This window comes from Mauremys reevesii, linkage group 21 (assembly GCF_016161935.1).
Source record: "Mauremys reevesii isolate NIE-2019 linkage group 21, ASM1616193v1, whole genome shotgun sequence".
NCBI classification, from domain to species: Eukaryota; Metazoa; Chordata; order Testudines; family Geoemydidae; genus Mauremys; species Mauremys reevesii.
The window spans coordinates 21,924,682-21,941,201 of NC_052643.1; the positions used below are offsets into that span (position 1 = coordinate 21,924,682).

General features: G+C 50.6%; 1 protein-coding gene across 13 annotated transcripts in view; it reads right to left on the reverse strand.

The window, feature by feature from the left end:
• The window catches only part of EIF4G3 (eukaryotic translation initiation factor 4 gamma 3), a 466,091-nt gene that overhangs the window by 54,074 nt on the left and 395,497 nt on the right, over nucleotides 1-16,520 (reverse strand). For all 13 annotated transcript variants that reach the window (XM_039509520.1, XM_039509526.1, XM_039509519.1 and 10 more), the window contains 2 exons: nucleotides 15,430-15,524; nucleotides 12,852-12,945 (listed from right to left, as the gene is read on the reverse strand). In XM_039509520.1, coding sequence (XP_039365454.1) covers nucleotides 12,852-12,945; nucleotides 15,430-15,524 — 189 coding nt within the window. The remainder of the gene's footprint in view (nucleotides 1-12,851; nucleotides 12,946-15,429; nucleotides 15,525-16,520) is intronic.

Genomic DNA, 16,520 nt, shown 5'->3' on the forward strand with positions numbered 1-16,520 from the left:
GTTGAAAGCAGCTATCAAATCCCCCCTCATTCTTCTCTTCTGCAGACTAAACAATCCCAGTTCCCTCAACCTCTCCTCATAAGTCATGTGCTCCAGCCCCCTAATCATTTTTGTTGCCCTCCGCTGGACTCTCTCCAATTTTTCCACATCCTTCTTGTAGTGTGGGGCCCAAAACTGGACACAGTACTCCAAATGAGGCCTCACCAGTGCTGAGTAGAGGGGAATGATCACATCCCTCGATCTGCTGGAAATGCCCCTACTTATACAACCCAAAATGCCATTAGCCTTCTTGGCAACAAGGGCACACTGTTGACTCATATTCAGCTTTTCGTCCACCGTAACCCCTAGGTCCTTTTCTGCAGAACTGCTGCCCAGCCATTCGGTCACTAGTCTGTAGCAGTGCATGGGCTTCTTCTGTCCTAAGTGCAGGACTCTGCACTTGTCCTTGTTGAACCTCATCATATTTCTTTTGGCCCAATCCTCTAATTTGTATAGGCCCCTCTGTATCCTATCCCTACCCTTCAGCGTATTAACCACTCCTCCCAGTTTAGTGTCATCTGCAAACTTGCTAAGGGTGCAGTCCACACCATCCTCCAGATTGTTAATGAAGATACTGAATAAAACCGGCCCCAGCACCGACCCTTGGGGCATTCCACTTGATATCGGCTGCCAACTAGACATGGAACCATTGATCACTACCCGTTGAGCCTGACCATCTAGCCAGTTTTCTATCCACCTTACCGTCCATTCATCCAGCCCATACTACTTTAACTTGCTGGCAAGAATACTGTGGGAGACTATCAAAAGCTTTGCTAAAGTCCAGAAATAGCACATCCACTGCTTTCCCCTCATCCTCAGAGCCGGTTATCTCATCATAGAAGGCAATTAGATTAGTCAGGCATGACTTGCCCTTGGTGAATCCATGCTGACTGTTCCTGATCACTTTCCCCTCCTTTAAGTGGTTCAGAATTGATTCCTTGAGGACCTGTTCCATGATTTTTCCAGGGACTGAGGTGAGACTGACTGGCCTGTAGTTCCCTGGATCTTCCTTCTTCCCTTTTTTAAAGATGGGCACTACATTAGCCTTTTTCCAGTCATCCGGGACCTCCCCCGATCGCCATGATTTTTCAAAAATAATGGCCAATGGCTCTGCAATCTCATCGGCCAACTCCTTTAGCACCCTCGGATGGAGCGCATCTGGCCCCATGGACTTGTGCTCGTCCAGCTTTCCTAAATAGCCCCGAACTACTTCTTTCTCCAAAGAGAGCTGGTCACCTCCTCCCCATACCGTGCTGCAGAGTGCAGCTGTCTGGGAGCTGACCTTGTCTGATTAGGATCTCCTAATCAGGGCCAGCTCCAGGCACCAGCATTCCAAGCTGGTGCTTGGGGCGGCAATCTTCAAAGAGCGGCAGTCCCTTTTGTTTTGCCCCCAAGCAGCGCACCGAATTGCCGCCGCGGACGGCGGGGACAGTCTGTGTGCCCTTAGGGCAGCATGTGTGCTTCCGCGGAGGCGGCAATTTGGCAGCAGTTTCTATATTTAGCTGTCCGTGGTGGCTTCAGCTAAACATAGAAGCTGCCGTCGAATTGCCGCCACCGCAGAAACGCGCCTGCCGCCCTAAGGGCACACGGACTGCCCCCGCCGCCCGTGGCAGCAATTCGGTGCACTGCTTGGGGTGGCAAAAACTGTAGAGCCGGTTCTGCTCCTAATGAGGAGTTGGTGGCATACATGACTTTGGTCTCAGGGCTTAGTGAGAGGTAAATGAAAGCAATGTCTCAGAAAGCTCAGTGTTTGAATATAAGACTAAGTGTACGTAGCTCCTATTTGCTATGCCTAACCTAAACCCAAGTTTTACCTCAGCAAAGGAAGTTGTTAGACTTTGTCCTATAATGCTCATCTGCAGCATTCCCAGAATGTTTTGTAGCATCTGCCATGGTAGAGTATTAGTACGTGTGTTGTTATATTAGTATGTGTGTTGGGGCATTGGTCAAAGAGAGGAGAGTTAAAGCTGTGTCGCAGGAGTGGCACATACCATAATCCTGTATTTCCTGGTTTTCAGACATTTAAGTTCTGCCACTCTCTACATCAGGCGCAGGCAAACTTTTTGGCCTGAGGGCCGCATTGGGTTTCAGAAATTGTATGGAGGGCCGGTTAGGGGAGGCTGTGCCTCCCCAAACAGCTAGGCGTGGCCCGGCCTCTGCCCCCTATCTGACCCACCCCTCCATTTCTCCCCCCTGACACTGCTACCCCATCCACCCCCCTTGCTGTCTATCCCATGACCGCTCCAGGACCCCCCGCCCCTAACTGCCTCCCTCTGCCCCATCCAATCCCCCCATCTCCTTCCTGACTGCCCCCCTGCGACCCCTGCCCCATCCAACCACCCCTTCCCCCTGTCCCCTTACACCCGGAACCCCATCCAAACCTCCTCTCCTTCCTGACTGTCCCCCGGACCCCTGCCCCATCCAACCACCCCTTCTCCCTGACTGCCCCAGAACTCCCACCCCATTCAACCCCTGTTCCCGCCCTATGACTGTTCCCACCCCCATCCACACCCCCAGGCTCTGACCACTCCCCTGCCCTCTATCCAACCACCCTCCACCATTCCCTGTCCCCTTACCATGCTGCCTGGAGCACTGGTGGCTGGCGGCGCAGCTGCACCAGGACAGGCAGCCACGCCGCCCGGCTGGACCCAGCTGCGCACCGTGCAGCACAGAGCACTGGGTCAGGCCAGGCTCTGCAGCTGCACTGCCCCAGGAGCTCGCAGCCCCACTGACCAGAGCATTGTGCCCATGTGCAGTGAGCTGAGGCTGCAGGGGAGGGGTCAGGGGCTAGCCTCCCGAGCCAGGAGCCGGGCAGAACAGTCCTGCAGGCCGTAGTTTGCCCACCTCTGCTCTACATTCTTGAACGGCAAGAGGCACCACTGAGCAACCTTAACTCTCTGTTTCTGGGCACTGAATTTTTCTGCATCCCCATTTACCCTAGCCCTCCCACTCTACTGCTCATGGTTACTTGGCAATGATTATCCCAGCCACAGAATGCACTGGATGTATGCTAGTCCCTTCACTGCCTCTGCATCATCTCATCTCCCATCTCTGCTCCTCCAGCACAGCCTAGTTTTCCTACCTCAGCCCACCTCCATATGTAGAGAAGGGCATTGGTATGGGACCTGCAGTTGGAGGAGCTAATGCAGGAACAGTGCAAGAACTAGCATGGAGTAGCAGGGACATTTCTTGAAGAAGGGGACAGACATGAGGGAGCATGGATATGGGGAATTTTTAGGGGAGAGAGCTAAAATACCCCAATATCTCCCACAGCACAGCTCTGATGCCCTACCCCACTCTTCCCTGCACTGCTCCAGCACCCCACACATTCTCCCTCACTGCTCATACTTTCCCCACCTACTCAAGACTCCTACACCCCTGCTCTAACTCTTCCAACATTCCCTCTCTCTCACACACACAGTCCACCCTTTTTGCCTCTCTACTTGTAAGCTTGGAGGGGTCATGGAGAGGTGATGGGGCTTTGAGGACTACCTGTACGAGCTGGAGGTCAGAAGGTGAAGGAGAGCGTAGATATGAAGTCCCCACCCCAAGTATGGGTATATGGGATGGGGTTCTACAGATCCATTTGCAGGAAAGGAGGCTCAGAGAGGTGTAAAGTGGCCCCAAAAAATGTTCTTGGCCTGTGGGCCTGTGCCATACTCCAAGGAAGCCCTTTCTCAGCTTTCTACCCCATCTCAGCACCGTGTACCTGTGCAATGCACTGCACATATTAATTCCCAGCTCCCAATCTGGTCTCAGCACTGAGGGGCTTGTATTGACAGGGGACAAAAATAGTGGGTATGGATGTGGTGAGGTTTGGGGGACAGAGCCCCAACTCTGTATCTCCTACTGCACAGCTCTGATCCTCTTTTTTCCTCTCACACTCTCCTGCACCGTTCCGACCTCCCCTATTTTCCTAGAAGCATCAGCATCAGGGTAAGGGGGAGCCTGGTATTCCAATCCGCACTGCTGCAGGCAGCATGGGGACGGAGTAGAGTTCTGGTTTCCTTTCCCTGATCAGGGAGCAGTGCAAGGAAGAGCAGCCTGGTGGAATGGCCACAGGATTGAATTGTGGGAGATGGGAGGAAGGCACAGATGGTTCTACTTCCCTTCCTCCAGTTATGTCCTGGGAAGGGAATGTGCCTAACTTTCCTTCCTTAAGGTTCTCTCTGTAAATTCTTCTAATCTCTCAGAGAACAATGGTCCCCTTTGAGGACAATCCCTTTATTCGCTGACTACTTATTTAGAAACCCAGTTCTTTGTTCAAGTCCTAGTCATAAAACTGGGTTTTCAAAAATACAGCATTTGAATGATCCCTTACTCTAATAAGTTGTTTTATAGGAGAGTGTTGGCCGCTTGATAGCTGTGCCAGAGCACAACCCTAAGGGGAAAAGGTTGGCAAAGGTGCATAGCTTCCCTCCTACATCCTCCCAACCCCTCTCCCTGTGCACTGCTCCAACATCCCCCACATTTCCCCTTACTGTTCTGACCCTTCATATTCACGGGCTCTGCATTAAAAAAGTTGGAAGAATCTGAAAATACGATGAGCAGCTCATTTTAAGGGAGCTATGTAATGTGACCAAGGGTACATCTACACTGCAATGTAAGCTCAGAGTTTGAATTCAGGCTCAAGCCTAACCACTTTCCATCCACACACAAATTGCACTAATCCAGGGCTCAGACTCAGGGTCCCAGGGGTGGAGGGTCCAAGCCTGAGTCAAGCCAGGACCCAGGGTTCAAGCCCTATTGGTCTGCAGTGCAGACACAGCCCCAGTGGACTTGTGCTCTGGGAGTCCATCAAAATTATCCCACAATCCCTTAGGCCAACTGTCTTTGTCCTCTGGACAGTCAAGTTTGGTGGACAGTCAAGTTTTCCCACATTACACCATGAACAAAACACTAGAGTGACCACATTTTGGGAGGGTGCTAGGAAGTTTGAAATATGGGTTGTTGAACTAGGGTTCACACAATACAGCATAGATGCTGGAGCCCCAGGTTGAGACCCAGGGTTCAACAATTCCTAATCTGGGTTTATAAAAGAACCCAGGGCTTCAGGGCCTACACTAATAAACCCACAGTCCGCTAACTTGAGTTCTACTAGTCCTGGCCTTACATTGCAGTGTAGACATACCACAAATGATTTTTTCATCTTCCCCCTATTTAATTAATGGTAATTATTTTGATAACACCTATAAAGTAAAATCAAAGTCCTCTTGTGTATTTTAAAGCAATTTAATATATTGGTTTTAAACCAGAAATTTTGATCTCAGAGCAAACTTCCAAAAAGAGCCCCTGCAGAACGCAAGCAACATACACAATACATAGTCTCTGAAAACTGCCAGGGCCAGGACTCTGACAGTATATTGCTGTAGCTCAGGTTTAATGACCACAGCATGTCACGTTGAGCCACCCAGCTTCTGTGACAACAGATTACCTGCAAACTGTCTAGCTGCAACAGAGCATGCTGCACATGCTATAATTTAGTGAAAATTTTTACTCCAGATCACTTGTGCTCCAGACTCTTCAGGAAGTTTTAAAACTCTAGTAGAGAGATCCATTTTGGGAACTGAATTTGTTCCTAATCTGTTGTGTAATTGTATTTCTTTATTATTTGTTTTATGACTATATAAAACACACTGGCACATATGATCAGTGCAGCAGAAATCAATCAACCACTAACAATAAAGCAGACTCTTTTCTAATTAATAATTGGCCTGAAGAATTTGTTCATTTGTTAAGGTTTTTGAACTTGCTGAAGACTTTAATTAGTTTTTAGGCTGATGGCCCCCACAAAAAGGCAAAACCACAAGATTTTCTCTTAAAGTCTTGAAAACAATTCAAATGAAAGTCTCCAAACAGAAAAGGAAGAGTCTTAACAGGTCCAGGTACCAGTGCCAGGAATCAAATGGCCTAGCTGACATTATATTTTCTTATGTACTAAGGGGCTCCTCTCATGAAAAAGAAGTTGGGTGGGAAAACCAGCCTGCAAATAGCTGATGCCTTTACTATGTATTACTATTATGCAAAAGACAGTTACCTTTTCTGTAACTGGTGTTCTTCGAAATGTGTTGCTCATGTCTATTCCACAGTAGGTATGTGTGCGCACGACGTCCACCAGTGCTGGAAGTTTTTCCCCTAGCAGTACCCGTAGGGGGGGAGCGCCCCCCGTGACTCCTGGAGTGGCGCCTGCCTGGTGCGGTATAAGGGGAGCTGCGCGCTCCCCCCACCCTCAGTTCCTTCTTGCCAGACAACTCCGGCAGCAGGGAAGGAGGGCTGGATGTGGAATAGACATGAGCAACACATCTTGAAGAACACCAGTTATGGAACAGGTAACTGTCTTTTCTTCTTCGAGTGATTGCTCATGTGTATTCCACAGTAGGTGATTCCAAGCTGAATCTGCTGGAGGTGGGTATGAGTTCACAAGTTCTCGGGACAGAGTACTGCCCTGCTGAACCCGGCGTCATCCCTGGTTTGGGAGACTATCACATAGTGTGAGGTGAACGTGTGAACCGAAGATCACGTGGCGGCCCTACAAACGTCCTGAATAGGGATGTGGGCCACAAAGGCAGTTGACGAGGCTTGCGCCCGCGTTGAGTGTGCCCTAACACTAGGCAGGGGGGAACACCCACCAGCTCATAACAGGAGTGGATACACGAAGTGATCTAGTTGGACAGCAGCTGAGTGGAAATCGGCTGGCTTCTTGCACACTCAGCTCAGGCGACAAACAGCTGCGAGGACTTTCTGAATGGCTTGGTTCGCTCGAGGTAAAAAGCCAGAGCCCGCCTCACATCGAGCAGCGTTCCTCATTAGTCGTGTGAGGTTTGGGGCAAAGGACTGGTAGAAAAATGTCCTGATCCATGTGGTAGGCGGAGACCACCTTCAGGAGGAACACGGGGTGTGGGTGGAGTTGGACCTTGTCCTTATGAAACACAGTATATGGCGGCTCGGAGGTCAGGGCCCTGAGCTCTGAGACCCGCCTAGCCGATGTGATAGCAACCAGGAAGGCCGCCTTCCATGAGAGGTGAGACCAGGAACATGTGGCCAGCAGCTCAAACGGGGGCCCCGTAAGCCGAGCCAGCACCAGATTCAGGTCCCGCTGCAGGACCAGGGGCTTAGAATACAGGTAAAGCCAGTCCAAACCCTTAAGGAACCAGCCAGTCATACCATGGGAGAACATCATGTGCCCTTGCACTGGGGGATGGAAAGCCGATATGGCTGCCAGATGCATCCTGACTGACAAGGGTGCCAGGCCCTGGGCCCTCAGGCAGAGGAGGTAATTGAGGATAAGTTGGATTGGGGCGGCCATTGGGGATACACCTTGGTCCGTCACCCACCTAGCAAAACGAGACCACTTTGCCATGTAGGAGCGGCGAGTGGAGGGCCGCCTACTCTCAAGGAGGACGCGCTGGACCGGAGCTGAGCATGTCCTCTCCTCGCCACCTAGCCACTGAGCAGCCATGCCATGAGGTGAAGAGCTGCCAGGTTGGGGTGGAGAAGATGGCCCTGGTCCTAAGAGAGTAGGTCCGGGCGGAGCGGCAACAGCCACAGCGGAGCCACTGCCAGGCCCCAGAGGGTCCCGTACCAGTGCTCCCTGGGCCACGCTGGGGCAATGAGGACGACCCTGGCCTCGTCCGTCTTTATTTTCTCTAGGTCCCTGCTGATAAGCAGGAATGGGGGGGAAGGCGTATAGGAGTTGGCCAGACCAGGGCAGGACAAAGGCATCAGAGATAGCGCCCCTCCCCAGGCCCCCCCAGAGCAGAACAGGGGGCATCGTCGGTTCTGTCGGGTCACAAATAGGTCTACCTGAGGAGTTCCCCACCCCCGAAAAAGCTGGAGGGCCACTTCCGGGTGTAGGGACCACTCGTGCTGAGAGGAAAAATCCCTGCTCAAGCGATCCGCCCTCACGTTCTGGGCGCTCGGTAGATGAAAGGCTTTTAGGTGGATGTCGTGGGCTATACAGAAGTCCAGTACAGACTGAGGGCTTCGTGGCAGAAGGCGGAAGATTGAGCCCCACCTTGCCTGTCGATATAGAACATTGAGGCCGTGTTGTCCGTGAGAACTCTGACTGCCTTGCCCTTCAGGTGCAAGCGGAAGGCTGTACACGCCAGCCGCACCGCCCTGAGTTCCTTGATGTTTATGTGAAGGGTCAGGTCTTGCGGAGACCACAGGCCTTGGGTCTGAAAATTTCCCACATGGGCTCCCCAGCCCAGGTCCGATGCATTGGACACCAGCTCCACGGACGGGCCCCTGTCCCTGAATGGGACCCCTTGGAGCATGTTGCTCGGTGTGGACCACCACTGTAGGGAAGCGGTCACTGAGTTCCGCACGATGAGGACCTTGTCCAACCTGTCTGTGGCTTGGGAGAATTGTGAGGCCAGCCAGAGCTGGAAAGGCCTCATCCTGAGCCTGGCATGGCGGACCACATACATGCACGCCAACATGTGACCTAGCAGCTGTAGGCAGGACCTGGCTGTCGTCCTCAAGAACCTTATGATCGAGTCAATGAGCCCTTTCAGTGTCTTGAACCTGTCTGGGGGGAGAGAGGCCCTGGCCAACCTTGCATCCAGGAGTACTCCGATCAACTCTATGCGCTGGACTGGGACTAATGTGGAGTTGGTGTTGTTTACCAACAGGCCCAGGGTGGTGCACGTGGACAGGAGGAGTGCCACATGATCCTCACCTGCGACCGGGAGGCACCCCTGACTAGCCAGTTGTCCAGATAGGAGAATATCTGGACCCCCCCCCCAGTGCCTGAGGTAGGCCGCTACCACAACATGCATTTTGTAAAGACCCTGGGGGCAGTGGACAGACCAAATGGGAGGACCGTGAATTGGTAGTGATTCTGTCCCACCACAAAACGGAGGAAGCACCTGTGCCCGTTGACTATGTGGATGTGGAACTATGTGTCCTGTAGATCAAGGGCCGCGTACCAATCCCCAGGATCCAGGGAGGGGATGATAGAGGCCAGGGAAACCATGCAAAACTTGAGTTTTACCAAGTACTGATTCAGACCGCGCAGGTCCAGTATGGATCTGAGCCCCCCCTTTGACCTTTGGGATAAGGAGTAATACCGCTTGCCCAGGAACTCCATGGACACCACCTCTATCGTTCCTAGTTCCAGGAGCCTCCTGACCTCCTGCTCGAGCAGAGCCTCGTGTGATGGGTCCCCCAGGAGGGACGGGGGCGGTGAGTGGTTGGGCAGGTAGGAGATAAATTGGAGGGTGTAACCTCGGGAGATGGTGTTGAGGACCCAATGGTCTGAGGTGAGCCGCGACCATTCCGGGAGGAATGCACACAACTGATTGGAGAAAGGGAGCTTGATTGGGGGATCCCTGCTGAAAACTGGTGGGGTACCCCTGAGCGTCCCGTCAAAACCACCTTTTACCTGCCTGCTTGCCCTTAGAGGACCCAGGCTGGGGGGCAAGCCAGTATTGTCTTTGTGGCGTTTTTTATAGTCCTGTTGCTTCTTATGGGTGGCTTTGTATTTTGGGAAGGCGGCCTGGATGGGAACCTGCAGTGGCTTGAACTTGGGTTTTGTCGGAGCAGGAACATAGAGGTCCAGGGTCTGGAGGGTCGTGAGGGAGTCTTTCATGCCGCCTTGTGTCCGTTTCCTCCGCAAACAGTGCCTTCCCATCAAAAGGGAGATCCTGCATCGACGACTGTGCTTTGCTGGATAGCCCAGAGAGCAGAAGCCAGGACGCCCGTCTCATGAACACCGCCAAGACAATGTACCATGCGGCCGTGTCTGCTGCAGCCGAAGTGGCCTGCAAGGATGCACTTGCAGCCACTGCCCCTTCGTCCACGAGCGCCTTAAACGCCTTTCTATCGTGCTCCCGAAGGGAGTCCTCGAAGTTGGGGAGGGATCCCCAGAGATTAAACTTGTAGCCACCCAGGAGAGCCTGATGGCTTGCTACTCTCAACTGGAAGCTTGACGACGAATAAATTTTTCTTCCAAAAGCATCCAGCCTCCGAGAGTCGTTGTTCTTTGGGGTCGGGGCTGGCTGCCCCTGTCGCTCATCATGAGTGATGTTGAGAAAGTGGATAAGGAAAAGTTATTTACTTATTCCCATAATACAAGAACTAGGGGTCACCAAATGAAATTAATAGGCAGCAGGTTTAAAACAAATAAAAGGAAGTTCTTCTTCACGCAGAGCACAGTCAACTTGTGGAACTCCTTACCTGAGGAGGTTGTGAAGGCTGGACTATAACAATGTTTAAAAGGGGACTGGATAAATTCATGGTGGCTAAGTCCATAAATGGCTATTAGCCAGGATGGGTAAGAATGGTGTCCCTAGCCTCTGTTCGTCAGAGGATGGAGATGGATGGCAGGCGAGAGATCACTTGATCATTGCCTGTTAGGTTCACTCCCTCAGGGGCACCTGGCATTGGCCACTGTCGGTAGACAGATACTGGGCTAGATGGACCTTTGGTCTGACCCGGTACGGCCTTTCTTATGTTCTTAACAAAAGTAAATAGTGTAACTGGCATCAGCATCAGCATCAGCAGCACCAACAGGAACATGCTCACTGTGGTTGACCGACTTGACCGCCAAGGAGTTGGGCACTGGGTGGGTATACAAATACTCATGCCTCTTAGTGGGTACAAAGTACTTGCGCGCCGCCTTCTTAGAGATGGGAGCCAACAAGGCTGGTGTTTGCCACAGGGCACGTGAAATTTTCGCCACCCCTTCATGGAACGGCAAGGCCACCCTGCCCGGTGCCAAGGGGGACAGAACATTGAACAGGGAGTCTGAGGGCTCCTCCATTTCCTCTGCCTGGAGATGGAGGCTCGCTGCCACCCTTTTTAGTAAGTCCTGATGGGCCTGGTAGTCCTCTTGCAGGACGGAGGGGGGTGGGGCCGCAATGAGCTCCTCTGGACGGGGTGAGGAGGCTGGTGTGGTGCTTTGGTGTTGACTGGCACCGGAGGATCCACCACCTGTTTGGACCCTAGGCATGGCACCGAGGAAGTGGGTCCCGTCGACTCTTTCCTCGGCAGTCTAGGGATGGAGGCTGATGGTTCTTCCAGTGCTCTGGTCACCAAGCAAGCCCCCACTGGGAGCTGCACCAGAGGCCACAGTGCCCACTGGTACCACTGGGCCGGCCACAATGCACAGTGCCACTGCACTTGCAGAGGCACTGGCGGGGCCAGTCGATCAGGCTGGCTCGCTTGGCCTGTAGATGAGCGACTGAGTGGAGGTCGGGCTGGCGTAAGACATGCTGCTGCCTCCGGACCGGAAGTGATGGCGGTGCCAGGATCTACGTCGACCATGGGACCGTGACCTCAAGGCGGGAGAACGGCAATGACGGTAGTGGCTGCTCCACGAGCGATCTCAACGGGCGAACCCACAACGGCGAGGAGCCAGCGATCGACACCAGGAGCTATGGTGCCTTGATGGAGACTTTGAGCGGGATTACGAGTAGGAACGGTGTCGACAGTCATGCCACGACCAACTGCGGTACTGCCTTTGAGATGAGGACCGTCGGCGACGTCCGCCACAGTCCCGGTCTCTGCTCGCTCCATGAAGACGAGCGGTGCCGGGAGTCCCGATCGGATGGCACCCATCCAGACAGTCTAGCCAGAATCAAGGGCGATCCACGTAGACTGAGCCCTGAACGGTCATTGGGTGGTGAGCGGTGTCGGGAACGTTCCCTCGACTGAGACCGGTATCGGGCTGGTGGCGACTGCGGCGATCCCAGCAGTGGCTTGCCTCCGGAGCATGTGGCCGACTTCAGCGGCGCTCCCACCACCAGCATAGACATGACATCCTTAGCTGCCTGGAGGGCTTTGGGTGTAGATGACATCCAGACATCCAGAGAGGCCTGTTCTGAAGGAGATGGGCTACTCCACTCCGCGTGAGTCAGAGGCATAAGGCCTGATGGGGACCGAGGACTACCCAACATGGGCCTAGCCTCTGTCCTAGATTTCCCTCGGTGCTGTTGCGAAGAGGGAGTCTTTCTGGTCCTCTTGACATGCTCCGTGGAAGGGGAGCAATGCCAACTAGTCGAAGGTACCAGAGGGTCTCCGCATACCGACGCCACGGTGCCAGGTACCGGATCAGTGTGCCGGGGTTGGGGCCAACGCCAACTCCATCAGGATGTTTCTTTCTTTTTTCGTCTGGAGCTTGAACAACTTGCAGATCTTGCACCTTTAGCTGATATGGGTTTCTCCCGAGCAGCGCAGACAGTCTGTGTGCGGGTCACTCCTTGGTGCAGAATGCCTACAGGAGCTGCACGACTTACATCCTGGAGCACGGGGCATGCTCCGGCCTGGGCCCACTAACTAACTAAACTTTACTGAAAACTAAACTGACTACAGGTACTACTGAACGAACAGTTCTGAGGACAAGCTGCAGCAAGGATGGAGCTAAGTAGTTCCGACACACCGTCACTGGCAGCAAGAAGGAACTGAGGGTGGGGGGAGCGCGCAGCTCCCCTTATACTGCGCCAGGCAGGCACCACTCCAGAGGTCGCGGGGGGTGCTCTCCCCCTACAGGTACTGCCAGGGGAAAAACTTCCGGCACCGGTGCACATGGCAAGCACACACACCTACTGTGGAATACACATGAGCAATCACTCGAAGAACTGTTATGTCACATTCTGCTTTACGGGATGTATTCTTGATCATTCACTACACAAACTTTATCTAGGCCTGAGCTCTGAATTCATTAATTTTAGATGGTCACAGCATATATACCTCTTACTTCACATTAGGTGGTTTGTTCAAAATTACTACAGTGATGGATCAACAAGGAGCTAAACTACAACTACAAGGATCAACATCAAGGACAGCATATAAACTGAGGTCAAACTTACCAATCTCACTGGCCTTTGCTCCACCACTGCTGCCCTTCCCCCAGCTGCCCAACTGGGCTTTAGGCACAAGCTGAATCTTCTCATCTATTGTGGACTGCAATACACATCAACACAGAGGATCAAGTACTCACAAATAGGAAAATTTTGCTCCTTACCTGTAAATGGATAGTTTCATATAACTCCACTTACTAATTCTGGTACAGCTCGTAAGACCCCTTATTAGCACAGAGGCACATTTCTAGTAGATTCTTGGAGATCAATCCTCAGCCTCTAAAAGGCAGGGAGTGTCTAAGCACACCCCAAACAGATGCTTCCAAAGTATAAGTGTAAAACATCCAAGGGAAAGCAACCCTCACAAAAAGAGTAAGTGTAAAACATCTGTGAGCTTCCTATCAATAAGATCAAAAGATCTTAACAGTAGTTTTAAGGAGGGAATACTGGATTGATGCATTAAGCGTGTGAGAGACGACCATTTTGTGTGAAAATGAAATCTGCCACTATGAAATCTGCCAATCCTGGCACTGCTGGGAATTTGCAAGCAGCAAGGATCAGAATAGAGAAAGGCATGAAAAGAAAAGGTTTGTAGGATCTGGTAGGAAAAAGCAGTGTCTGACAAGAACAGGAAATCTGTTTTGTAATGATCAGCAAACAAATTTATTGACTACCAGGTTGCAACACTGCAGAGTTCCTTGGAACAGCCTCTGTTTCTTTCTGCCCATGAAGCTGCCATGGAAATACAGGTATGTACACTAACCACAGTAGAAGAGGTTCTCTCATCTGCGTTGTAAGCTTGAACATTAGCAGAATAAGTCCACCTCACTAGACAGGGCTTTGGAGGCCTGCTGTACAATCTCCATAAAGATCTGCAGAAAGATTGTATTCTGTCCTGGGCCTCTTAACATTCAGGCACTAAAGGAAAAGTCAACAGGGTGGCACTGATTAGGGCAAAAATAAATTAAGAAATCATCCTAATAATGTGAAGAACCAAGTTCTCTTTCTTTGGATAGAAATTCCAAAGCTGTTCTCAGGACCATTTTGTCTGGAAAGAACTCTAGCAAAGGACAGGGCTCTAGGAAAGGACAATACACTGACCCTGTGTCTGAGATTACTGTCACAAGAAATCCCACTTTGCTGGTAAGAATAACAAAAAGCCGTTCATCAGAGGCTCAGATGATGGTTGGGGCAAGATTTGCAGGATCAGATTAAAATTTATAACAGTTTATAGGAAGCTGAAAGGCCGATATGAGTCTCCTGATTGCACCCAGAAATCTACAAATAAAAAGTGAGTGTTCATTGCTCATTTCAAACCACAGATCTTCAAAGCTCTTGGTGCTGCCACCTATGATAAGCAGCAAGCAGAGGGAAAGCAACCCTCCCCTCCACAAAGAGTAGTTCAGTTGAGGAGAGAGAAGGTGGTGGAACACTGGAGAAGAAGTGGCAGTAGGGGGAGCTGTGGCCAGTTTCCTTGGCAATGGAAACCAGATACCAGGGCTCAGACCTCTCCTACACTTCCTGCACCAAGATTCTTGGTGCTTAAATCTTCCCTGCCCAGGCAGCTCTTTAAAGCATTGCCAACTAAGAGAAGATGACATGGAAAACCTGCCATCCTCTGAGGAAGAGGCTATCCCTTCCCTCTTCTTTAGGGCTGGCTCCACGTTTTTTGCCGCCCCAAGCAAAAAAGAAAAAAAGAAAAAAAAAGGGGGGGGGGAAGCGGAGTGTAGGCACTGAAGCAAAAAAAAAAAGAAAAAAAGGGGCCAGAGCTGCCTCAAGCAGATGCTTGGAACGCTAGTGCCTAGAGCCGGTCCTGCTCTTCTTCCCTGTGTATTTGCTGGAGGGGAGTCCAAAAAACAGAATGAGAATCATGAAAGTACAGAAGTACAAGGTGACATCCTGGGCCTCTCTCTGGAAGATCCAGAAGTGGACAGGATGGTGTTCAGAAAAAAAGGGTCTGGACAAGAGACAGAAAGATACAAGCGCCAATTCTCAGAAAACTGTAGTCTAGAAGGAGCCTGCTATCAGGCCTCAGGCAAAACTGAGAGAATACTGTGGACTCTATGTACTGAGAGTATGGTGGGGCACCTCTGCCTACAGAGGCTAGAAACTGAACTCCAAGAATCTTCCTGAGTTCTGCCTCCATGATAACCACAGGCAGGCCTTCCAAGGCATTTGAGAGGCCTCGTGGGATAGCTGCTTGATGTATTATTCCATGTCAAAGACAGTACCTGAATTCACATTCTCTTTTCAACTCAAGAAAATTTTGGATCAAAAAAGGATCATTATGAATCTTAAAAAATGTGTACTTATGTTGTCTTTCTTTAGTTCAAATAATCTTTGAACATTCAGAACTAATAACATTTGCGCAATGTTTTATTTACAATCAGCTCAGATCTGCCTCCCCAAAGATTTTACGAATTAAAACAACCTAGAAAAAAGAGTAAGGCAAGATTCTGCACTTGCGCCTCTTTGTACCTATAAGCACCAAACCATCTCCTCTATAGATCTAAACAAACAAAAATTTCCCAAACTAATATCCAAGTAGCTTTGTCAACATTAAGTGACTCAGTCCATTGATACTTACCTTGGTAATTTTAAGGAATTTGATGGGATCAAGCACACGACTACTCTTTGTCCCCTGAACAGTGTTCCATCCACCTTCATCTACCCTCTGGACACCTACAAAAACAACAAAGTCAATCAAAACCTCCTTAAAACTGTTGCTCATGGTCCAAACATATTCAAGGGCAATGTGTACAGTCCTCACCTCTAAAACTTGATCTGAGAAAGTCAAAGAAGTGGCTGCAGCCCTACTTTGAGCCTAGCACAACTCTACAGTGTGAATGTTAACCATGAATTTTGGAGATGTAACCTAGATTAGATATTATAGAGGCATGGGATATTCAAAGACTATTGGATCAACTTTATAAACATTATGTATATCTTTCTGAGCTATGGATTGTATTCTGGCTCCTTGAGGGAGTTGCAGGGGTTTCCTGCAGGAACTAACATCATTTGGGGGTAATTAATGAAAATTCCTAGGCAGGTGGCTCACCCCTTGGGAGAAATGGCACATGCTAGTTTGATCTGGTTAAAGATGGTTACCAAACAAAGAACTGAGAGCTGGATAAAGTGGTCATTCTGATATGGGAGGGAGTCACTCTCACTCAGTCCAAGAATTAGCATGACACTGTGACCAAGAGGGGCAGACCTGCGGGAAGGGTTTGAAGTACTTTGTTCCTATCAGGGTTTTCATATAGAAAATGGATTTGCCTAGTAAACTAAGACCTGCATGTGAGTTGTTTACTGTTTTTAAGATAGGTTTTCTCTGTAATGCTTTTGTTCTGAATACTATTTTCTTTATGAAGGCTGAATGGCCACTGGTTAGTGCCTGTCATCGCCTGAAAGAAAGCAGAGGTGCAGATTTAGTTGGGAATTGGTCCTGCTTTGAGCAGGGGGTTGGACTAGATGACCTCCTGGAGGTCCCTTCCAACCCTGATATTCTATGATTCTATGATTCCACGCTGAACTAAACTTAGACCAGCTGGGATAATAACAGTGGAATTGCATGAGGAATTGCAGCCCAAATTTCTGGTCTAGAGGGAGAGTCACAGACCTCTGCCCTGAGCAAGGTGATAGTTAGAAGCATGAGACCTAAGTGGAGTGTTCTTAAGG